The 25,778-nt window shown below is 43.4% G+C and overlaps 1 protein-coding gene across 1 annotated transcript; it reads right to left on the reverse strand.

Annotated features, from left to right (window-relative positions):
• Positions 1–1,546: 1,546 nt before the first annotated feature.
• Positions 1,547–24,244, reverse strand: foxk1 (forkhead box K1). The gene is made up of 9 exons (XM_080757588.1): positions 23,677–24,244; positions 20,339–20,548; positions 13,285–13,483; positions 12,618–12,764; positions 11,345–11,538; positions 10,285–10,457; positions 8,594–8,881; positions 5,687–5,842; positions 1,547–5,396 (listed from the first exon to the last, which is right to left on the reverse strand). The coding sequence occupies exons 1-9, from the start codon at positions 24,132–24,134 to the stop codon at positions 5,155–5,157; spliced, it is 2,067 nt and encodes a 688-aa protein (XP_080613714.1). The 5' UTR covers positions 24,135–24,244; the 3' UTR covers positions 1,547–5,154.
• Positions 24,245–25,778: the final 1,534 nt, after the last annotated feature.

The following is a 25,778-nucleotide window of genomic DNA, read 5'->3' on the forward strand; positions in this document are numbered from 1 at the left end:
GTGACAGTGAGTGAGTTGATTAGTTAGTTGTTTTCATTTTCCTGATCATTTTCATTTTCGTGATATTAGACATAATCTTTATTTTATTCACTTATGTTTCATTTCCTTTTTTGAGCTGTGCTCCTGCTATCATAAATAGCACAGCTCACTTCACACTAGGTGTGATATTTCAACTAACAAAGAATCAGCTGTAAACATCTGTTTATTTTATAATAAAAAAATACTTGTGTTGTTTTGAATTTGTTGTGTTACACTTTTATTTTGTGGGGGTACAGGTGTTTTCAAGAAAAAAAAAGGCTCTGGGAATTTTGAGCATAAGGGTAATAAAGTCAACACAGTTCCTTTAATTTAGGGTTGATTTTAATAAATAAAAATTGTGGAATGACTATAAAGATTGATGAAAAGAATGAGACATTGGCTGATGTCATAACCCATGGCAAAGTTGATTACTATTGAAGTAAAGATGAAAGTATTGGGAAAAATGCAAAAAACGGATGAATTTTTGGTACCAAAAATGGCTATAAATCATTTGGAAAGGCTTTGTGAGTGTATTTCTGGACTTGGTGTTGTTCACATATGTGTTCTGTGTATCTGTGAATAATTTATTGACAGCCTACACAACCTACTGAGCACTTTAAGAAAAGAAACCTAGTTTTTTACAATAGTCGAAAATGGGCAAAAAAATTAAGGCTTCATTATACTAAAATGGCCATAACTTTTTTTCGCGATGTTTCCGGCAGAGCAGGCCTCTTATTCTATGGACCTTAATGACCAAATTAATAGAAAAAACACAAAAAAAAAGTATAGCATGACATCACAGGTCCTCTCAAATTTTTGGTGACTGGATCCCCGACTACCATGTTTTTTGAAATTTTGAAATTTCTTCAAATCCTCAAAAATGATGAAAAACGGCGTGCTATAGTATGCCGTACGGTAGGGGCTATAGCCCATGTTCAGGCAAACATGTCCACCGTAAGATGAACCTAAATAGGCTAGAATGGTTTCTAGGTGTAAGTATGTAGGACTAGTAGCATAGCATGCCAACGTTTGTGCTAGTGCCATTGAGATATATATTATATATCTCATATAAGGTATATTCATTGATTTCACTTAATTCAAATATCACTTCTTTTTTGGATAATCCTCCCTACTATAAAGTGTGTTCACCATATAAGGATTTCCTTCACCCAAATCACACTGAATGCTCCTTTAAATAACTCAGAAACTATAAAACAGTACCAGCATGTGTCTCCACAGTAAGCTGAATTATAAAAAGTGTGAATGGAGTTTCTAGGTGAAAGTGGTTTTTTGACGTGCCATAGGTCTGCCATTGATCCCCATTCTGACTATACACTTTCAAAATACTATATAGAATGTCGTCGGAGACGGAAACCATGAAAAACGGCATACTATAGTATTTAGTTTCCCGATTTATCATTTTTTTGAAAACCGTGAAAAACATACTATAGAACCGTCACAGTCCCGCCCCCTTTCATGTCAACGAGCAGCCCGGAAGAGCATTTCCAATTCACATAAGACACCAGACTGTCAATGAGGAATTTTAATTTGTGCTACACACTTTGTTTTAACAAATCACAAAAAAAAAAACATTTAAAAATACATATTTATATTTCTCTATTTCTTCTTTTTTACGGTTGGATGACAGCTGTTTGCAGATAGCAAAATAGTTATTTTCTTCTTTTTGCAAAATAGGAAAACAAAACAAAAAAAATCTTCCAAAAGCTTTGTCATTTAGCAGATAGAAAGAGCAGCATACAATCATTATGCATTTTTTTTGTTTCATTTTTACAATTCATGTGCAACAAACGGCCATTAAACATTCCGTAACTGGTGACTGATTGGTTGACATTGAAGACGAGGTGAAGGACATTGCAGACGTGCTGAAGAAGGCAGAGTGAGAGAAGAGGTTGAGAGACGTTGAGGAGAAGAGCAGGCAGATGAAAGTGCAGACAAATCGTCTCCGTCAGGGCAGAAACATCCCGTCTCCTGTTTTAACTTTTTCTTGGTAAATTAAACACCCTACTTGATCATACTACAGCATCACACAAAAGCAGCAGATCTGCAAACTCAAAATGCGTCGCGAGGCGACACGTTTCGACTTCGAGCTTGTAGATCTGCTACATACGCTTTTCTTTTTATTGATCCTGAAAAGTAACAGTTTTTGACATATGAGGTTTCCACCCGACAGAGACATTAAACTAGGGATTAGGGTTGGCCTACATGCCAGTCAGCATAAAAGACCGTAAGTAAGTAATGGTTGCCAACAATCCCCCGCCGGGCATCTCTTATTTCAAAAGAAATGTTTAAGGGACGCCCTGAGAAAAAGATGAAATCTCACTGTATATATATATGTACAGTTTTTGTATATTATATTATTAACCACTTGAACCCCAGCATCCACATTGTGGGGGAGATATTAACCAAAAGAAATTAGCTGATCTACAAAGCTTGTAGGTCAGCCATTTTTGGCAAAGACATTTAGTTTAGAGAGGAAAAAAAGCGGGTCCAGTTCACCAAGTGAAGAGGGTTCAAGTGGTTAACAACTTGTATTAGCATATAGTATATTATGTACATTATATATGAGCTATTTGAACTCTTAAAATAAGGGATTCCTTATTTCAAGGCACAGTTGGCAACCCAACCAGGGATACACCCAGTTACTGTATATCGGCATACATTGGCTAATGGCCGACATTCACACAGATGGCAGTGGACAATGTTTCTAGGTAGTTGCATAGCAAGAAAAAGAAAAAAAAAAACCTTTGAAACTGATATTTTTCACACAAAAATTGTGTACATTAAAAAGGTTATTTTGTGAATTTGTATGATTGAATGTGTGCTCGTTCAAAACACTGAAAATACTTTTAAAAAGTTAGTTCATGAAGCTTTTCTTAGTTACCCTGGGACAAAAGGGAGGGGTAATAAATAACAAAAAATAAAATAAATAGAAAACCATCGATAACGGCCTAGACCTTCACGATTGGTGCATCCCTAATGAATACTTCGAGGTGCATGGTCTGTAGTCTGTACCTTAGCTGTACCACAGCCTACAGACTGAATACCAAGGGAGGGTATGGGAAGCAGAGAAATGAATAAGGCTTGATTTTTATACTTGGCTGCGTGCTACTGGTGTCACTCACCAAAACAAAATAGCTGATCCAAGCTTGGAGACTGGCTCTTTTTCCGGGGCATGCATGCTAAGCTTAAATCCGGCTTACGGGGAGACAGGAATTAAGGACGAAAACGTGAAAGAAAGAATGAATGAATGAATGAATGAATAGGTAAAAGGATGGAGGGAGTGCCATACAGAAAAACTAAAATACTAACAGATTTATGTGGTTGTGTGTAGTTGGTCCCACCCCTTCCCCTGATAATAAATCTGTCGGAGGTCTTTGTAGTGTGTAGCAGGTTTGTGTGCGCTTATAAAGAAACGCAATGTTAGCATTCTAAAAAGGTAACGCTCTCTAAAATGTTAAAATAAACTAAACATTGAAAAAAAAAAAGGTAAGAAACATTTAAGGCTTTTAAGGATCATAATAATGTTTTTTTTTCTTTCTCTCTTTTCTGAGCTAAAACAAAAAATAAACTGTACACGCACTGCTCTGTCTTTCCGTTTACTAACTACAAAAACAAAACAAAAAAAGGACAATCAGTTTGTCTACATTAGGTTAGCTCCATTTCCACGATTGCTCACCACACTTTTCTAACCTCTCCTCCTCACGTCGCCAGTGATATCTGAGGAGTTTCATTACACCGTTAAAACAACCTGGAGCCGAGTGGGAAAACTGCTGGCTCTGGACTTTCCCTGGTCGATTTCAGGGAATTTCAACACTGGTCACTCTCCTCTTCCTTGTGCGAGGTGAGAAGGCAACTTTATTTTATTTTATATCTTTCTTTCTTTTTTTAAAGAGATTTTTCTATCCTGAGATTGGGTGTCCTGGCAGTTCTTACGACAAACATTCTCCACTCTTCAGCTCTTAAGTTGGCTCTCCACCAAACCAAGACTTGGTACAGACTGGCAGTCGAATGACGTTGGAAGATCAGCCGGTCAGTTGGAAGGTGTGAAAAAAAAGTTTCTGAATGTACCCGAGAGCCGACACTGACTTTTTCCAACAACAAGCTCGCTGCTATCCGGCGGTATTCAACGCTTCCCTACAACAGTGTACCCACCAGCCTTTCAACAGCAGGTTTTCGGCAATAGACGATTTCCAACACTTTACTACAGCGGTGGAGAGCTACCTGCAGGATCACTTCTCCGTCCCCTCCCCCACTGTACACTGTTCCTTCCCCACATTAAAAACATTGAGCTCATCTCCAGGACCATGCTAAAGTACTCAGTACATGGGTCTTACACCCTGCCCCCCTGCAGCGCTTGCCTAAATCCCTCTCTGATTTGAGTTCCTTCCCTCTCAAGGCAAATCATCAGTGAGTCAAAGTGGGAGGTATTATGGACAGGTGACTTCTTTGGCCTATCAGTGACTTTACAAACTGACAGAACTGGGTTTAAATCCATTTAAACTAGTAGGTGGCGAGGGCATCTCTCAGTCCAAGTTAACGTCCTCCACCATACACAGAGATTAAGTGCAACGTCGATGGACAAAGACTGTTGTTTCAAATTCTCCATTAAGAATATAATGTCCTTACCGGTCTGTGTCGTGTCTGTGAATGACGGAGAACATCATAAAAAAAAGACAGTGGCAAAATCCTGTCAGATTTGCTTTAAAAAAATTATAATAATCAGTTTCCAGAGATTTCAATTCATTTTCAACAACACGAATCTCAGATGTTTTCTAACCGCAATTCCCTTCTGTTGAAATGGAAAACAGGCTTTGAAAATGGCTGATTTACACTCGCTTGTGCGCCGTGTCACGCACTGGAAACAGCAGATCTACAAGCTCACAGTGGGTTGTTGCAGTGCGACGCGTCAGCTTGTACATCGGCTATGTTCGGCGAGCGACACTGGCACGCACCACAACCAAGTCTAACTCCCCATTAAGGCTGCCTGGAGTTCCGTTTTTTGGCCGCGTTGTGTCTGCAGTCCGTATCAAATGTGTAGAGTAAAAAAAAAAGAAAAGAAAAGAAGGCGAGGTGTTTCTCTGAGGCACCCGGGGGTCAGCAGAGCTCCTGGTGTTTTCACTTCCTGGGGTCGTGGCTTTGCGAGGTCATGGCGACGATGACGGGCTGCTGTGCAGGTGTGACCTGAGGCGGGGGGGCTGAGTCCGGGCCCATCGCCGCCTCCTCCTCCATTTTGATCCTCTTTGGTTGAGGCTCGCCGCCCGGCTCGTCGGCTCCCCCGGTGGCGGGAGGCCTGCTCAGCAACACCGGCGGGGAGCTGGAGGCCTGGGCAGCCAGGATCTGCAGAGGACTGCTCAGAGCTGCACAGAGAGATTAGCCAATATGTTGATGAACAGACAACTACAAGAATAAATAGATAGGGCTGGGCTGTCACGATTACAACATTTTAAGTTGATGATTAATTGTCATACAAATGAGGCAGATATGACAAATAACATACAAATTTGAATTAGTGTATATATTGAATAGTTAATAATTAGCCGAGTGGAAATAGCAGTGATGTTTCGAGCTTGTATATCTGCCAATTCCACTATTTATCCATTTAATAATTGAAAATATATGAACATTTGTAATGTTAACGACCACTCACTGTAGGTGTTGGGCAGGCTGGTGGCGACAGCGGCAGTGTGTTTGCCGTTCTGGGTGACGGTGCGAACAGGAAGCTGGTGGAGACCCAGGGCCATGCCGCCACCCTGCACCGCCCCTTCCACCATCTGGATCACTCTTTCTCTGTTCTGATGCAACTCTGCACGGGAAACAAACACACACACACCAGTGTTAAAGGGATTGTGACATTTAAAACACATTTTTGTAGATATTTTGTGTTCTTTGGCTTTTCTTGACATCAATTTCACCAAAAAAAACACAAATTTGAACATTCAGTGTATTCTCCGCTGTCTGGACTTTTGTGAATAATTATGCAAATATGACTCGTGGGTTGGACGGCGGAGGCCTACATAATGTAACGCTAAACCTCCGCCCCCTCTCCTCTGCTCCCTGCCTACCAATTCTACTACCCGCCCCCCTCCTCCTCCTCATCCCCGCCCCTCTCCTCTCCTCCACCTGATGCTCTCCTCTCTTCTTCCTCATTCTGACCGCGACTTTGTTTCATAATAATAATAATGGCTTCTAGAGAAAAAGCAATCTGCTTCGTTGTCGGCTGTGTCAATCAACACAAGTCCTTGCACTTTCCACCAACTGGCCTAGATGAAGATTCACGCTCTAGGTTGATGCATTTTATTTTTGACGGTAACGTTCCAACCAAGTTGTCAAAGAAGCGACTCTTGGTGTGCGCACATCATTTCACCCCAGAAAGTTTTTCAAATCTCGGACAAGTTCAGAGTGGATTTGCAACCAAACTTTTTATGAACCCAGGAGCAATACCAAGCATTCGTGTCCCAATCCCAACTATAAGTATTTATACTGCAATGATTTGTGTTAAATTGTTGTGCAGTACTATTTGAGTGGACTCACAATAAAAAATCAATCGCCTGCAGCACTCCGAAGTGCTTCATGGTAGCCTACTTTTAATTTATAGTCAATCACTGCCACTACCCGCATTAGCTGTGTGTTTGACTATTATTAATCTTTGATTCGTGGCGTGCACCAGCTGTTGTAGATTGCATGTGCTCATTATTGTTCTTGTAATGCGATACAGTGGAATAGCAACGCAGCCAACGCTCGTGTGATATAATCCACGTTAAAAGTATGGCGAATAATGATAGGCTATAGTCATTGAGTATGATATCGATGACATTACACAAGTTTATGTCGACGTGGTCGTGGGGTGAGATATTGGAGTTTCATAGGCGCGTTCGGAAATAGCGCACTGAGCCCACTGGCACTGTGCAATGCAAACTAATAGGCGAGTGCGCTCCGGTGCGGTATTTCCGAACGTGCCTTATTTGTTTACCAACTGTTGCTCGTACGATGACGTTGAATAGAGAATACATGTTACAAAGGGAGTCTACCAACGCGCCTCAAGCCTAAAACGGCTGATCCGGTGCTTCACAGGTGCAGGGACATCAAAGTTGCAAAAGGAGAGGAGACTGGAGCAACACGGACATTTAGAGCCTTTTACGTTTCGACCTTGCGGTCTTCATCAGAGTGGACTCTGATGAAGACCGCAAGGTCGAAACGTTAGTCGTTTTGTATACTCAGCACCTTAATAAAAGGCTCTAAATGTCTGTGTTGCTCCAGTCTCCTCTCCTTTTGCAGCAGAGAATACATGTTGTTGTCCATCCCCTCAGTACATACATGCAGTGATAGTCTTATTATAAATAACATTTTATATAAACTATAAACAAATAGTTATAAAAGGAGAAGAAGTTGCGTGCGTTGGCACTGGCAGCGTTGCTATGGCTGAGATGCTGTGAACTTGTAAAGGAAAAAAAAAAGAACAGTCCCTTTCTCTGAGGGGGGCGGAGAGGTATGGAGGGCTTGAGGGGTGGGGGGGGCGGAGCTGGGTAGTGATTGACAGGAAAGAGGGAATTACCGACATCTACAGGCTAAAATAATGTGTTTTTCTATGCCTTCTCAGGATGCATATTACATACACACAAAAACTCCTGGCAAGAAATACTGGAGTGGAGATTTCTGTTCAAACTTTTTAGACACGTTTGAAGGACCATGGCCAAGACTTTTAATGTTGTTAAAATTATGTTAAAAATAATGTCACGATCCCTTTAAGGCCTAGTCACAAACAACCACACACACACACACACACACACCAGTGTTAAGGCCTAGTCACAAACAACCACACACACCAGTGTTAAGGCCTAGTCACAAACAACCACACACACACCAGTGTTAAGGCCTAGTCACAAACAACCACACACACACACCAGTGTTAAGGCCTAGTCACAAACAACCACACACACCAGTGTTAAGGCCTAGTCACAAACAACCACACACACCAGTGTTAAGGCCTAGTCACAAACAACCACACACACACCAGTGTTAAGGCCTAGTCATACTCTAGGTGACGAGGTGACCACCGGAAACTACAACATGACATCATGCCGCGGTGGTAAGCGACTCACCGCTCATCCGAACACAAGTATGTGTATGAATAGGCCTTAAAAGTATGGCTAAATATACTGACAATTTTGTCAACAAATAAAAACTAGACTAAAATGTTAGGGAGGCGACTAGTAAAGTAATTTTATGCGTGGTTGTGTGTCACTCTCCGAAAATGGCCAATCTACAAGCTCACGTGTCGTAGCATGACACGTTGTAAACCGTGATTTATGGATGCATGTGTAGCTTTTTGCATATAAATGCTTTTCAGTCGACTAAATCAACTGCAGATTTAGTCGACTAAAATCTTATATTTAATTGAATAAAACTACACAAAAACTTTTCAGATGACTAAATGGAATTTTATTCAAAAGAGTATGAACTAAAACTAAATCTAAATTTCCTGTCAAAAGCAACACAGACAAACACTATTTTGAAGCATGCAGAAAATAAGGGTTTGAACCACCGCAATACACACCTCTGAGCTCACTGCTGCCCTCCACTCCCCCCTGCTGGCCTGAGCCGACAGTGCAGGCAGTAGTGTACCCGTTGGCGGGGTTTATTTGGGGCGGGACGCTGGTGACCACCCTCACCATGGTGACGGTCTGCGGCGGGGGGCTCTGGAGCAGGTGGAGGGCTTGGCCGCCACCGCTGGGGAGGAAGGCCAGGGCTTTCCCCAGGCCTGAAGTCAGCTGCGTGGGATGGTGAGAGGGGGCAGCCATGATGACGGGCTGAGCACTGACCGGAGAGCCTCTGACCGGAGAGCCTGGTGGACCAAGATAACCGTTAGAAAAACCCCACTTTTAACCCATTTAGACCTGAGCTCCTTTCTACAAAAAACTTTCGCTCTGAAAGAATATATATTAACCCACTTTGACCTGAGATCAGATTCCAAAAATGTCTTCTACATCCTGACAGTTTTATGAAAAGGCTATGTCTCTGTCAGTCGTTCTTCGATTTTTCAAAAATAGCAGATCTACAACTGTGACACGCTGGGTTCTGCAACCTCAAATGGTCAAACTTGCCATTAGAAAACAGCAACCTGTTCATTTAATGTAATGCACACACTTACAGTCAGAGATACTTGTGCTCTAAGGAAGAGGCTGTGCTGCTCAAGATGCACATTAAATCAACGGAAGACATTTTATTGGACATTGGGATATGCACGTCTATAAATTATTACTAGCAGTGGTATTAAAAGCTATTAACGTATGTATTTACACAGTCTTTAGTCTTTTGGCCAGCTGCTAGCCTTCCTGCATTTGGCAGCTGCAACTGTGGTGATTAAGCCTTGGATTATGTGTTGCAATTGTTCATTTTATTATAGTTTTCTCTTCATAGGTGAAATACGCCACTCTGCTGCCAATGATATTGTCCATGGTTGCGATTGGCCATGTGCTGGCAAACAGATCTCCCATGCTATCCCATAGATTGAGAAATTCTGGATTGTAGCAAGTGTGATTGTGGTTGGATAACACAAAAATATATCGTCTGTCGGACGGAAAACGGTTACTTTTGAAGGATTCAAATTCAAAACATTGCAAAAGCAGTGGACCTACAAGCTCAAAACGTGTCGCTTCACGCTACTTTACGAGCTTGTGGATCGGGTACTTTTCATGCCTTTGTGCGACACCTGTAGTATGATCAAGTAGGGGACACTCATTTATGAAAAAGATAATATAAAAAAATAAAAAATATATATGGAGATGAGAGGTTTATAGTGAACAAAATTGCCACGCTCTCCCAATAGAGAGCGTCGCAGTCCCACCCCCTTTCATGACGACGCCAGGCCCAGGAAATGATTCCCAATGCATTTTTCCCAATTCAAAAGGTATTTATTTAAAGACGCTTACGCCACGGACAAAGCCAACTCGAGTCGTGACAACTCATGACAACAAACACAATATTTTGGACCAAACAAATAATTACAAAGAAGAAAAACAACAAAAAGTGTTTTTTTTCTTCTTTCCAATTATTTGTTCGGCCCAAAAATGTGCGTTTGTTGTCATGATTTGTCACGACAAGAGCTGGCTTTGTCCGCGGCGTAACCGTCTTTAAATAAATACTTTTAGAAATATCTATGAGGAAAATGAACAGAGAATCATTTCCTGGGCCCTGGTAGGGGGCGGGACTGCGACGCTCTATTACTTTGCACTGTGTGCTTCTCACCCGGGGCACTCTGGGAGTAGCGGTACTCCGGCACGGAGGCCAGCTTGTGAGCCAGCTGCTCGTGGTGGTCGTGGGGGACCGGTGAGCCCTCCCGACTCAAACACTCTGGGGTCTGCAGGCCGCTGGAGGGGGGAGACAGAAGGCCCTGGTGGGTAGGGGACGCCGGGGCACTCCTGGAACGGGACAGAAGCAAAGAGAGAGAAAAGCGATTTAATGGTAAACGAGTGACACTAAATTAAACAATCCTGCTCACAGAAGCAACATAACGTAAACACAGACAACGCCTACACTAGTAGAGATGCGCGGATACAATTAGTTTGGTCTCTACAACAATTTCCGATACCCATAACTTGCGGACCGGTCTATCGATACAGAGTACCGATCCGATGCCGGTGAGTAATTTAAACATATTTAGGACAGTGGGTCTCAAAGTGGGGTCCAGGGAGCATCTAGGTTCCTTGAAGGGGTTCCAAATGAACGCTTACACATTTATTTATTTTGTAATGTTTTTTTGTGGCTTTCGCCTTCATTTTATATTTTTTTATGGAGGGACAGACAGTAGGCTGACAGGAAATGGGGAGAGAGATGGGGGGGAAGACATGCAGTAAAGGCCAGACTGGATTACTAGCCAAGGTTCCTGGACCACTGAGCCATGGCCCCGGCCGAACCCTTACACATGCGAGTGTACAAATGAATATTCCTTGAAGTGTAATGAGACACTTGTAGAATTTGGTCCTGTAGCTGCACGCTTTGATTTGATGTTGATCAAACATCCTCGCAGAGGGGTTTAAAAAACAATAATGTAACAAGTTACTTCTAAAAGTAACGTCACCCAACACCGGTTATAGCATATCAGATGTTCTCCTAATATCGTGCAGCGCTGATAAAGACGGTCTACAAATCCCACTTACTTTGTTCTATCCAATCCCATGTCAGCCGCGAGGAGAAGCAGAGATAAGAGGGTTAAACCGAGCCAAAACAAGGCCAGACCGTGTGTGTGTGTGTGTGTGTGTGTGTGGCGCACGTGTGTTCGTTGGCGTGTTTGATTTAGAAGCGCTACCTGGAAGAGAGTGGTCCAAAGGGCGTCCTGAAGCAAGCCACGCCTCTCTGCCTCCTCTTCCTGAAGGCCTGCTCCACCAGCTTGCTCTCGGAGGCCGAGTCCACGCGCCAGAAGCTGCCTTTGCCAGGCTCGTCCTGAGAGCGCGCCACTTTCAGGAAGTAGCGGTTCAGAGACAGGTTGTGTCGGATCGAATTCTGGACGGACAGAGGAGGAGGAGGAGGAGGAGGAGGAGGAGGGGGGGGTTTGGACAGAACAATTCTAGTGAACACCGACCAAAAGTGGTTCTCAAACTTTTTCGTGCCAAGGACCCCTCAAATTTATACCGGTAATGTATTTGGACATGGAACCTCCAGCTGAAAAGGTTTTGTGCCAGGGACCTCCAGAAGAAGATTTTTGAGTGGCGCAACGACTCCAAGGAACAGCAATGTCCCTATGTACTAACCTATGTGACTATGTCCCGATGTTTAGAGTACCAATAGGGGGTGCTGTTGAACCACTCGCTTCAGACTGGTCTGATGTTTTTGTTAAATTCAAATGTTTCATATTTTTCAAAAATGAAAAAAATAAATAAAGCAGATGCACAAGCTCGCAGCGTGGCATGAAATGATGCACTGTGAGCTTGAAGATTTGCTATTTCAACCACTTTTGCGGCAGACCCCAGACCAATACATGTGGGATCCGTGGACCCCCAGGGGTCTGTGAGGAGGTTCCAGGGGGTCCCCCAGAAAAACAAAGCATAAATATTCACACCCGTGTGAAGTGAGGGGCGCTCTTATCATCATACATGATCCATTCATTGTCAATGGGAATGGGAATCTTTGTGTAGGACAAAAATAGTGGATTTGCTCGTCTACATATGATGTAAATTCTCCTTTCATTTCAATGGGAATTTAACGTTTGTGTAAAACAAAAATCTACACGATAGCTGAATATATGAGGGGCTAGGGCGTCCACAGTGCTTTACATCACAATGTAATTCACATTCACACTGATAGCGGAGGACACCATGCAAGGCACCGACCTGCTCATCTGGAGCAATTAGGGGTTCAGTGTCTTGCTCAAGGGCACTAAGACACTTTGCCAGGAGAGCCGGGAAACGAAACCTGGAACCTTCGGATTCCAAGACGTCCGCTCTACCTCCTGAGCCACTGCCGCCCCACATTAAACCTTATAAAACACACGCATTGCTATTTCCAAAGACTTAAAATTAAAGTATATATATACATTCATTATTAATTTTACTGCACAAGCTAAGCCAGATGAGCGTACGTACCTGCCAGCCCTTGTCAGCGGTGCGATAGTAAGGGTAGTGTTTGGTGATATGGGAGTAGATGCCACTTAGTGTCAGCTGCCTGTCTGGGGCCGAGGAGATGGCCTGGACTATCAGCTGCGCGTAGGAGTAGGGTGGCTTGGACTCATCCTGGAAGACATGACAACAATGTTAACATGTAAACATGGTGGGATACACAGTACATTTACACTGGGGTCTGAGAGCCAATAACGACATCAGGGACAGTAAGGTTTTGATGTTCATTGCCATGACAAATTCCAAGAAATCAAAAATGTATAGTTTGACGGCTGCCAATTGTTTAATCCAGTGTTCCACCGCACGTAATATACGGCTTTCCCGACTTTTGTTTAATAGGTTTAATTCGCCGTATTTTAATACCGGTAATTCAAAAGAAACTCCGGCTTTGCCGCGGACCTGGTGACGAGGACCTCATGTTTTGATGACGAAACCGGAAATCAACCCATGCGCTGGGCTGCTAGGGCTTCTGGGAAATTGAGGCCAATGCAAGTGAACGCCATTGATCAATTTCTAATCAATGGAGCAACCTTTTTTTTATTTGTCCACCTTTGGGGTTACATCATGGCAAGGCAACTACACAACCCAAACCTCTACCATAGTGGTCTTGCCCTTTAAGTGGATATTTATTTACCTTGGGACTGTCCCCACCGGTCAGGTCCCCTCGCATGTCGGCTCCTCCCCCCCGTTGCTCGGCGACAGCTCGCCGCTGCTCGGAAACGGCCTTGGAGGCATACTCAGCTGCTAATTGGAGGTCAGAGGTTACGTTGCGCCCGTAGCGGTATCCTGAAGACCCTGCCCCTCGTGGACTGGCAGGGCAGGAGTTAGGAACACTGTGCAGACAGAGGAGGACAGGAGACCATGTTCAGAACACACAGCTGATGGCTAAACCTTTTATACGTAATGCTGCAGACAGCATGAACCAGTCTCCTATAGTAGAGGTACCCCTGGGGACGTCCACACGTAACTCTGTCATTTCTCAACCGTTTCAGACGCGGGCGGCTCGCCGGAAGCGGGCCGGCACCCTGGGCACGTTCCTGTGGGTCTGGAAGTTCCAGGGACCCCCAGGGGACCCCCACATGGAGTTGCACCACTCACTTCACACGGGTGTGATTTTTCTTCTTTGATAGATTCCTATATTTCTGCGTCATGCACCAAAGGTTCCCAGCCCACATGGACTTACAGGACACAACATGCACGTACTGTAGTGTACACTGTGCTGTACTCCACTGGCCACTTTAGATGTTGCATCTGTCCGTGTGTGGACAGACACATACACATACAGTAGAGACACACATAGCTGCGTAATGGAGCGGCGGCACCACTCAAAACTGTCGCCACATTTCTGCGATTTTGAGAGGGCTGTGGTTAGTTTTGACGCCAGCATCATCGGAACTCATCGAAACTACAACATCTGATTAGAGTGTGGTCAAAAGATAGGAGAATGAGGTGGTCCAGGTCAACATTTTAGCCTACATCTCTGCCTTTCTTCCTTGCTGTCACAAGTCGTGGATAATGTGTAATATGACAAACTGAAAGAATATATGATCTGGCTTATATTACAACTCAAATGAACATACACCTTGACCAGATAATTTGTTTGGCATTGTAAAGTAGGTGCTGCTTTGCTGACTGCCAATCCACGTCTATATTTTACACAAAAATGTCTGGTGAGAACCTTACCCGGCAAATAGCCTGTAATCAGCCATCACGTGACATGATAACATACAATTGAATCGAGTGTCTGTCTAGGTCACAATAACTGTAGTCTTCTATGAATAGTTGTGCACTTGGAAATGTACTATTTTTTTCTCTCCTCAACTGTCCGGCGGTAGTAAATATTCAGACATGTTGTGTTGACTCTCGAGAGCGCTTTCTCACCAAGGGGCCTGCAATCATTTGAATACCTACATCATTAAAGCCCTCCCACCGATCACTTTAGCTGAGAATGATTATTGTAGCCTAACCATGGTGACCTGACAGGGTTTTAAAACATGGGTTCCCAACCTTTTCTGGACTATACCACTTAAAAACAATCTCGAAAGTGCTATGTATTTTTCTGCGGCCTCCCCATCTCAAAGTTCGGAGAGCACTTGCCTGGAAAGCCTTGCATGGGATGAGGAGTACTGGAAATCAGACGTGGGAGAAGACCTTAAGAGATGGCTGTTCATATTCATAACTAGTGTGAAATTCTTAGATTATATGGCATCCCCGACAAAATGATCAATGCCATAAAAGTTCTATATACAAATACCTCAGCGACCATCCTTACTCATTCCCATCCTTGTTGGCATACTCCAAGGCAATACATTATTGTTGTTGATTATGTTCTTCGTATGTCAGTTGATACTATCAATGATAAGGGCTACCAACTAAACCCTAGGAGAATAACAAATAATAAGTATTTGGGTTCATATATATCTTCTTCACAAAAGGACTTTCAAACTAGGAAGGGTATGGCCTGGTCAGCCTGCAATGACATGCATAAGATCTGGTCATCCCAGCTTAGTAAGGTCAGGACGACCGTTGAGCCGATTCTACTCTTTGGCTCTGAGACACGTTCAAAGAAATTAGCGAAACGGCTGGATGGCACTTACACCCGCCTTCTAATGAGAGCGCAAAATCTCTCTTGGAAGAGCCACCCATCGACCTCTCTAATATACGGCAACCTTCCCTGCGTTTCTTCACTAGTCCGATCCAGAAGAACACAGTTTGCCGGCCACTGCTACAGAGCTGACAATGAGGTTATATCTTCCCTTCTTCTCTGGAATCCTGCCTCAAAGCAGACCAGAGGTAGAAAACTGTCTGTTCCCTGATGTCATCTCTATAGGGACACATGCATCAGTAAGCAGGAACTGGGATGGCAATGGATTGTGAAATCCATGATCTCGACCGCGGTCAAAAAATGATGCTACTGTGGAGTCAGTACTGCTGTATGGGGCAGTTGGGGCTGAGACATTGGACCCTCACAGTACAAGAGGAAAGAGCCCAGGATGGAGTGGTCTACACAATGCTACGAATGGCTCTAGGTGTCACATGGACAGACCGCATCAGAAACGTGGACCTCTATGGGGACCTACCACGGGTCACAGACAAAGTCAGAGAGAGAGAAGAATGAGGCTGGCAGGGCACTGCGTCAGCCACCCAGAACTTGAGGCAAGTTAATTGACTCTATGGGAGGCAACCCAGGGCAAAGCCAGGAGGGGAAATAAGCGTACCACCTACGTAGACGTGCTGAGGCGTGACAACACTGAAGAGCTCAAGAACCTGATGATAGTATGGAGGGCAGCGATCCAGGAATCCTGAGTTTGTGTTGGCTAGACCTCACTCTGGCAGTAACTAACCAAGTACATAAACTGAACATTCACCCTCTACCACACACACACACACACACACACACACACAATGCAGGCTAATTATTAACTAGGTTTTATCTGTAGGAGCCACGTTGACTGAGAACACAACTGCACAGTAATAATAACACATTACATAACGCACACATACACAAACACACACACACACACACACCGGCCGCTTCTTCTAAAGTAAACAGTGGTTTCTGGGCGAGCGAGTACGTGTGTTTTGATTTGCCTTTGGCATCAGTGAATCATAGTTGTGGGAGAGAGAGAGAGGAGTGTGTGTGTGTGTGTGTGTGTGTGTGTGTGCGCGCGCACACACACACACACACACACACACACGGTAGAGTGGTGAAAGGCAGACAATACATCTCACAATTAAAACACAACACATTTATGCCCAAAACACACAACGTCGACATTTTTACGACCGTCACTCCGTCCCATATTATATTACATTACACACACACACACACACACACACACAGCCTTGATAACTCATACTCCAGTAGCTGGGCAATCCTTCTTCATATGAGAGGTCGCAGGGACAAGTGTTAATGTAACCACAATTAACTTGTCCAACAAGACAAGTGACTCCAAATGTCACCATGTGACCCTGTGTTATTGATTTGAGCATCCGTGTGTGTGTGTGTGTGTGTGTGTGTGTACATACATCACACCTCCTTTGTGTACATGTGGGCACTGTTGCTTAAAGTGTCATCAGAGTCTGCCCGAAAAAGACCACAGTTAAGTGGTGGACAGTGTGTGCGTGCGTGTGTGTGTGTGTGTGTGTGTGTGTGTGTGTGTGTGTGTGTCTCTGTGCATGTGTGAGAGTAGGGGTTGAAGGGCGAGGGGGAGGTGTCGGGGGCTCTCGAAAGGAAGCCACAACTGGACGGAAAAGAAAAAGAAAAAAAGAAAAAAGTTCTGCAGGCAAAACAATCTGCCCTAGAGCCAATCACACGGCTGCAAGCTGCAGCCCTTCCATATAAGGCGTGTGTACACAAGCTCACATTGGTGGACTGCTTGCATACTGGAGGATCAAAGCCGCCAGAGGGCGCACACACCGACCACGTTTTCTCATTCATGCTTGCTTGCTAGACAGACAGACACACACAGCAACATGTGCTGCATGCATGCGGCAGCACAGAGAAGGCAGCGGAACACACATGCACACAGTAGGAGGAACAGCGTTTCCACAAAACGCCACCACAATGACACAGAAACACTTATGCGCGGTTTCATAAGCCCAAGACTTTAACTCATTAGGATGACCCGAGGCTGATTCTATAAAGAATGCCCTCTAAAGTCAGTAATTCTCACACACTTAAAAGGGTTTTTTCAATTTCTTTGAAAAAATAGTAGATGTACAAGCTGTGAGCTTGTGTACGTCTACTATTTTAGAATAGCCAATGCCAAAAATCTAAAATGAAACGAATGCTTTCCCAGTTTTAATGGGTTAAAGGGGACTTTCAGCCTGGCATACCTATTTTGTGCCGTGGTTATTATTATAGGCAATAGATTGCAAACATAGCGTACCTGTATCTGCTATTGCTTTTACAGCTCAACACCATTAAGTAGTACAATTAAAATGTGGTTAATGTACTGTATTTAAGTGATGAACAAAACCATTTGTGCTCTTCTTCATCTATAAAGCTCTTACAACAGTGACATGTCCATCTCTCAGCCATTCTCCAGAGGCCACATCCAGCCTTCACACAGAGCCTGTGCTTCCCTGACTAAATGGACAAGCATTTACCTTGTGGTGATACAAAAATCGGGCTAATGACAAGTCTCAACACTCCAATGACCAACATGGCTGGAGAGGTCAATGAGGTCAATGTTACACTGTGGTAACACTAACGAACACCTTTACCCATTTGACTGCCAGAGTTAAAACATTGTCTATAGCTGCCCTTGCCAGCCATTGCGGGCGTTTACCAACCTTTGAAAAAAATCATAGAATATTATTCTTCACAACGATCCACCAGCCGATCGCTTTGAAAGACGCAGCAGTCTTGTAGAGTCGGGGGGGGGAAAGTACTGTGCCGCCGTGAGTGATAATCCTTTCCATAGTTATGGGCAGTTGAATGTGGCTTGTTTTCGAACAAAAAACACCAGAAAGCAGAGAATTATTTTCAATCTAAAAGACCATTATTTCCAGTCGTGGAAAAATAACTCATGGGACCATTCTTTCTGGTGCATCGTACATCCTCTCCAAAATCAAGTCAATGCTACTGAACGGAGTTGAATAAACTCTTTTCCTCAATCCTTTCCAACCCATTTAGACCAGGTGTAACCTATACGTTGTTTTAAGTTTCATTCCGGGAGCTACCTCTGTGTCTCATTAAAGTTATACATGTAGCAACATATTTGTTTTAAGTTTTTAATAAAAATTTGCCCACGCTTCAAGATGTATTAAAAACCAGACGATAACTTAGCTTTGACAAAACAACAACACAATGAACTACTAGTACATATGGTTGCATTGCATTAGCTATCTCAAGCAGGTGTTTGAAATGAAGATGCTTTGGTTCTAGTCTCTTGATTTGATTTAAAAGTATTCTTTGTCGTGCACCAAAGGTGCCCCCAGCACACATGGACTTTCAGGACACCGATGCATCATTGCATAGATGTACATAGCAATCCATATCCATAGCAATAAGCATCATGCAGAATGTAGTGTGAACATGGAAATATGGAAACAGATGTCCCATCTATACTTCCTTAACTACAGTCAGAACTAATTAAAGCATACTATGCAGTGCTAGTATACTTTGAAAGCATACTAGCTTTCAAAGCTAGTATACTAGCTTTCAAAGCTGATGAAGGCCGTTCACGGCTGAAATGTTGTGCCTTAACTAATGGTGTTTTAAATAAAACAAAACACCACTGGAGCAGAGCCTGTGTGCGGACTTCTTTCTTCATTCATGTATCTACCTTTAGTCCAGCACAAGCCACCTGCTTTTTAAACTTGAAAGCATGTGTGTCAATGACTCATTTTAGCGTTAAGCCCAAACCACAACAATGCAACTCTTTGCAACTGCCATTGGGAATAATGTTTGCAAGTAGTTGCATGTTGCAAGGAGATGCATGGTGAATCATTTGGTGAGGTTTGGGCTTTAGCTATTTGAAAATAGCAGATCTACAAGCTCAGAGTGAGTCACTTTGTGCCATGATGCAAGCTTGTACATATGCTATTTTTTAACTTAAAAGAGTTTAACTCTATTTTTCCCAGGTACGTATATACGTAAGTCGACGCTAGGTGGCGTCATATACCAAGTCCGTGTATATATATATATATATATATATATGTGTACCCCAACGTAGACTCCGTCTATGTAATGGTTGATGCCTACAGGAAGCCTTTAACATAGGTCCAGTTCCCATAGCAACGCCCCACCGTTCCAACTATGGGATTGGAAATATATTCACAGTGCAGAGCAGTGGAAGAGACGATTTTCAAGCTCTGGTTCTAAGATCGCTGTCCTTGGTGGATTTTCTGCCATCCACATTTCTGATTTAATTTGTGTATTTTTACCGCGCCGCTGGTGCCATGTAAACGCTTCTGACGAGAGGTAAGGAGTGTGTGTGAGTGTTCCAACAGTGTGTGGGCTGCGGGGGGGCGGGCAAACAATGTCTCATTAAAGTGAGCATGTACAGTATAGTAGTATCCTGGCCCCTGGAGCTGGGGTTTATGCTAACAGCTAGCGGTAGAGATAGAGTTGAAGTGTTTTGAATAAATTTGAATTAAGAAAAGTTTTAAGAACTACTGATTTAGAAGGCATTTGTAGAATCTGCCTCAGGTCGGTCCTTCACACAAGGAGCGATTATTTCGTGCAAATTATTTAGCATTAATTTCAAATTGCTGTGCGTCAAGCACACAGCATGCAAATATCAGGTGATAAAGTGGTGTAGGTCCATTTTTACCCATAAGGCTTCATAAAGAAATGTTTACCATCTCTGCTTAAACCTGACCGATACAGTGTCTGTACAACTTTGCCTAGTGATCTTGTAGATCACCATCGCACAATAGCATGAGAATTAAGTCACGCAAGTCAACAACTATATTCACCAAAGCTACACCACCACCAGAAACACTTATGGATGCTTTCATAATCCCAAGACGGGGAGTTAACCATTTTCAACCTGGCGTCCCTCTTTTGGGCATACCTCTTGAAAAAACAACTTTTTATCATGTTTGATCATGCTTGATCCGTGAGCACTATCGATAACAAGCAGCTTATGTTGTTGCTTTTGGGCTATTTTATGTGATGTGTGCAAATGGTGCGCGCGGGAACTAACTTGCGTGTGTGTTTGTGTGCTACACCTCACCTGATGGTGCCCGTGGGCGAGTGCAGAGGCGGACTGAAGGGCCTGAGGTGTTCTTCGTGCATGGTGGGAATGCTGATTTTGAGGGGCGAGATGTGAGGGAAGAGCGGGCGAGGTGGCGGCGAGGGCTCCTCCTCCTCTCGCTGCTCATCGGCCTCCAGCAGCGACATGAACTGGATCTTTATGACGGTGCTGGGGAATCGAAAAACACACCTGGGAGAGAGAGGGGCGGCGGGGGCACACAAGAAGAAGCAGCGAGTGGGAAGAGAGAGACAGAGATGGAGCGGAAGGTTAATGGATGGAGAGGAGGGAGGATACATGGGATTCGGCAGAACGGGGGTTAAGAGGTAGAAAAGGAAAAAGGGGAAAGGAGGAAAAGAAATGAACAGACAGCAGAGAGAAGGGATAGGTGGCGCACACACACACACAAAAGAGTAGAGTGAGACATTTGATAAACATAAACAAACCATTTGAGAAAAGAACAACTTGTCTGCAACTGATAATTCTCTCTTTTATTATTGTTGCTACAATTACGAAGAACCTAAAAAAAAAAGAAATTACTCTTGTGTGTAGCTGATATTTTTGGATGCAACGAATGAAACCTTGGAATACTGCTGACAGGAAGGTCTTGGTTCATAAAATGATAATACTCTCACAAAACAGCTACTCTTTGTTTTAAGCATAATGAATGATGAACTGTGGAATGTACGTGTGTTTCTACAGACAACATTAGATGATGTGGGCAGACAAAAATAGATGGGGACTGTCTACAGCCGAGTACTGGCCCAACATGAATAAGGCAGACAAAATGTAAAACTCCAGAGTAAAATCCTCAATGTTGAATGCAATGTTTATGTGACACTGTTATTACACTCACAATGGAATAATATACAGTGTATTACTGTAATCCAAGAGGATATGTTGAGCTTAGACAGCTCCAAGCAGCCAGACAGTTGGTTACACAGTCAGTCAGATACGATCTAAAGTTTGGGGATCAGGCCCCGTTTCCTGTGTTTCTAAATCATGTTGAAAACACAATAAGAGAAAATGGATCATATTTTACTTATTTGAGTGTGTATTTTGTAGTCACAAAAAAGGTTAATTACGGCAATTACCTCTCCAAAGTCAGATCAATTAACGTAACAGCCTACCGTGATAGCCCGTAATCTTATTTGAGGGGCGCTGCCTTGCTAGTCGCTCCAATTACAGGTTTAATGTTTGTTTTTCCCTATACAAACATTAAAAACGCCATTGACAATGGACAGAGTTTAATGTTTGTTTTGTCACTAACGCAAACCAATGCCATTAACAATGAAGTTGAACAGACCACAGAGTTTAATGTTTGTTTTGTCCTCGATGTTGTAAGATGATAAGAGCGCCCTCACTTCACACAGGTGTGATTTGTTATTCATCTATTCTATCAATTTAAACCCTAAATTAAAGATATAAATTTAAACATTCACTGAATTATGGTAAATCTTATCGTTATCTCACCTGGCTGACAGCAGTTTAAAAAAAATCTTTATACAATACTCCATGGAATAAAGCTAAAAAAATCTGACTGATGATTTTGTTTTTTAGAATGTATTGTTCTACATACAGCCTGTTGAAGACAAGTAATCACAGATCGAGGCTTTAACCTTTTATAAAAATTCTCAGACCATTGGGGTTTTAATAGTTTTATGGAAGATGCAGTGAACATGTATTCTATTCTGTTAGTTTGACCAATTCAAACACTGGCTCTTCAAAAACTCTTCGTTCTACTGCTAGACCACTTCGAACACTCTTTTCATCTTAAAATAGGGTGGAATGAACCCTACCCAGTCCAACCTAAACTAAACCAGGCCAAGGCCACACTACTGGCCTAATTATCCAGCCATCACAGAGGCCGAGCAGTCACTAATTACCTCAGATACCACAGATCAACCCTGTAGTCAAGGAACCCTAAAGGCTTCATAAAGAAATGTTTACTGTCTCTGCTTAAACCTGACCTACAGCAGTAGATATCACCATCGTACAATAGCATACAAATAAATTATGTGTCTGAGCTCTTGTGTTTACTCCATGTGGCCTTCTGGTATGAGGATGTCAGATTATACTTCCCGATTGCTGTTTGACACACCCACAAACAAGACTTGACAGCCAATCAGATGACGCAAGGGCACTGCCCCTTGCAGCAGTATATACACAAACACGCACGCACTTACGCACTATGATAATCAATCAATAGCATGTCAAAGTCTCTGATGGTGAATTGAAGCACTGCGTAAACAACACAGTCTTGGGTGCTGTGTCTGTGAGAGAGGTGGCATAATAAAGGCCCCTATCTGATCATGCATACAGCTGTCACAGAGATGTTGTTTACACTGGGGACGTAAAAACGCCACTGGCGTCATGTTAAACAATGTGAACGTAATGTGACACTCGGGTTACACACACATTACAACATATCCCATGACAAAACAATAATAATAAAAACAACATGCTATGGTTTGAGCTCGACACTCGAAAAAACGGAACAAGTTAAAGTCACATACAGTCTTCATTCGAGTGTTAAGCTTGTAGACGGGAAATAAACTTTATTTTTTACAGGCTATGTAGCCTGAACAAAATATAGGTGTTGAGTACTCCACTGTTTACACATCACCAACGTAAACAAACCTACGCGGCCCCATAAGAGCAAATACACAAACCACGCATGTGTTCCTTTCCACCGAGATACTATAGGAATCAATCATGCATGCTGCTGTTGTCGCTGCTTTTGACGCATTTGTTTACATTTTAGCATCGTCAGTTGGCCTTCAATGTGTGACTAAAAACGTTTTCGCGCAAGTAATGTCAAACTCCGAAACTTGCAAACTTTGAAGCCTGCACCCTTTCCCCTTTAACTTGCAAAGTTAACAAAACGCCTGATTTAAGTTCGTCATGACGTCTCTTTTCGAAAAGAAGCTGATTTAACATCTTATGTTAGATCTGCTAATTTCGAATTTTAGACGCGAGCAACACCGTCGCACGGCATAATATAAACCACTCCTTTAGCTAAGGCGTGTTAGAATGAATGTAGCAGGCCAAAATATATGCTATGCAGCTACTAGCGGCTAGTATTAGCATCGACTTTGAGTTTATATGAGAATTAGCTATGTAGCTACAGAGCTAATTCTCCCTCCGCATGCTATCGTGCTAAGCTAACATACTAACGTTTGAGTAATAGGAGAATTAGCCCTGTGGCTAGTTAGCCACATCTAGGCTCATTACTAGCCAGCCAAGCATGCTAACGTGCTAAGCTAACATGCTAACGGGAGGTCTGTGTCGGGGTGTTCCTCCCCACTGAATGAACTCACTCTCGGGGCAGCAGCAGCGGCGGAGCGCCCCTCCGCTGGAACACGCCGTCTACGAACACGCCGTTCTTCCCCAGGCACCGCAGCGAGAAGCCGCCGCGGGCGCTCTCGTCCACGTCGCCGTACGTTATCTGCAGGTGCCGCCGCGAGATGAAGCTCGAGTGGCCCATGTTGATGTCCACGGAACCGTGCGACGAGTTGCGGCCCACCGTCACCGTCCTCTGGCGCATGACGAACTCGAAGTCCCGGCCCTCCAGCCGGGCCAGGGCCTGCTGCGGGGGGGACGCGAGGCGGCGCATCGCGCCGTCCCGGGCCGCCGATATCACTCCTCCGCCGATGGAGGTGGAGAGCACCATGCCTCCCTGGTGGTGGTAGCCGTGCGAGACCCGCACGGGGCTGCACGGGGCGGACTGGAGGGCCAGCAGGGCTCGAGCCCCGGTGTCGTCCCGGTAATCTGCCATGTTGTTTTGTGTCAGGGGAGGAGGGGGGGTCAACACACACAGAGGGCTCGTGCAACGTGAGAGAGTTGTTACTTTGGGCCACAGTAGTGCTCGTGCTCCGTGGCTCGAGGAACACAACATGGATTCTGGGCAGCTGTGAAGATGCGGTGTGGGGAACTGGACGGGACTCTGTGCTTGGCTCAGTTAGTAACGGTAACATGAACTCAACTTCAACTTCCAAGTTTGTTGTCACACTGTCAAGTTTACAGGGTGGGTGAATTTATGTTCCCACGAATTGCATTTTCAGGAAGAGGAAAATGACAATATATAATGTGTAGTTTGTGTACAGTGTACTTAAATTGAAAATGAACCCATTGACCTCCATAATAAGAAATGATAACAGAGTGCCCGATCTCTTGTCTTGAGCGAATAAACAGAAATAATACTAATAAAAAAGCACGTGTCTCTTGTCTTGTGCAAATAAATAAAATACATAAAATTGCAGGATATCAAAATAAGTATCAGTGTGAACTGTGTGATATAAATATAATTAGTTGCATAAAGCATAATTTATTGCGGGGACCCCCATGTGTCCTTGAGGGTTTTGGTGGAGCCCTTTTTTATCTTGGTCTGGCAACATACCATTCATACCAACAGGCTATTAGCAGTTGCTATTTAATTTTTTTACTTAAGTAAAAATATAGTGATATTACAAGTGCTCCAGGTGAAAGTCCAGAATAAAAAAAATACCATAAGTGCCAAAAAATAAAATTATATATATATATATATATATATATATATATATATATATATATATATATATATATATATATATATATAGAGAGAGAGAGAGAGAGAGAGAGAGAGAGAGAGAGAGAGAGAGAGAGAGAGAGAGAGAGAGAGAGAAAGAGAGTGTATATATATTTTTTTTAAATAGTAGTTTGGCTATTTTTGAATGGGCTGAAGTGATTTTAAAAAAAATGAGATGTAGTGGAGTAGAAGTAAAAGTATTACACATTGGAAATACTTGAGTAAAGTAAAAAAGTTAAAACATAAATAAAAATCAGAAGTTTACAGACCACTGCATATAGGCTAATTTGGGGGTCGTTGGCATGAGGGTTGTATAGGCCTACATGACAGACAAGGCAAACCCCTGCATCTGTCATCACAAGTGATTGTGCCAGACTATATGTTCCCCAAAAAGATACATCGCATGGATGCACCTGGGACGTATCCTCAGTGATGTATCCCAAGGTCATCAGGGTTTCGGGTCTCCCAACATCATACCCCTTACTCAGGTGACCCAGCCGGGGTGATCAAGTCCCGACTTACACTAGCTATAGGGTAGCTATAGCTGTACCCTCGATCAGTCCCATTAGGGAAAAACCAGGGCCACACAATCCATTTCTCCTGAACTACTCTGCCGGGACTGGGTATGCGGGAGGATCTCATCAATGTGGCGCGTGGAAGGACTAGGCTCTGTGGGTTCATTGACTCCTGTTTTTTTCTATAATTTTTATCCCACCATTTTCTTTCCACCCAGTGTCAATTATCTAATGTAATCCTGCGCTACACTTCCTCTGCCAACCTGGGGGGACAGCGGGATGACCTCATGCTTCCTTCTATGCATGAGGAGTTGCTTCTTTTCACCTGACGGGGGAATTT

This window comes from Protomyctophum bolini (genome assembly GCF_963924005.1).
Source record: "Protomyctophum bolini genome assembly, chromosome: 3".
NCBI lineage: Eukaryota > Metazoa > Chordata > Actinopteri > Myctophiformes > Myctophidae > Protomyctophum > Protomyctophum bolini.

Bases quoted from the DNA above. Each gene is read 5' to 3' on its own strand.
- foxk1 (XM_080757588.1), bottom strand. From the start codon at position 24,134: ATGGCAGATTACCGGGACGACACCGGGGCTCGAGCCCTGCTGGCCCTC. The intron at 10,458-11,344 runs GTAGCGCTTCTA...GTCCCGTTCCAG, and splicing joins TTTGGACCACTCTCTTCCAG to GAGTGCCCCGGCGTCCCCTA. The intron at 5,397-5,686 runs GTGAGTGGTCGT...CTCTCTGTGCAG, and splicing joins CAGCCTGCCCAACACCTACA to CTCTGAGCAGTCCTCTGCAG.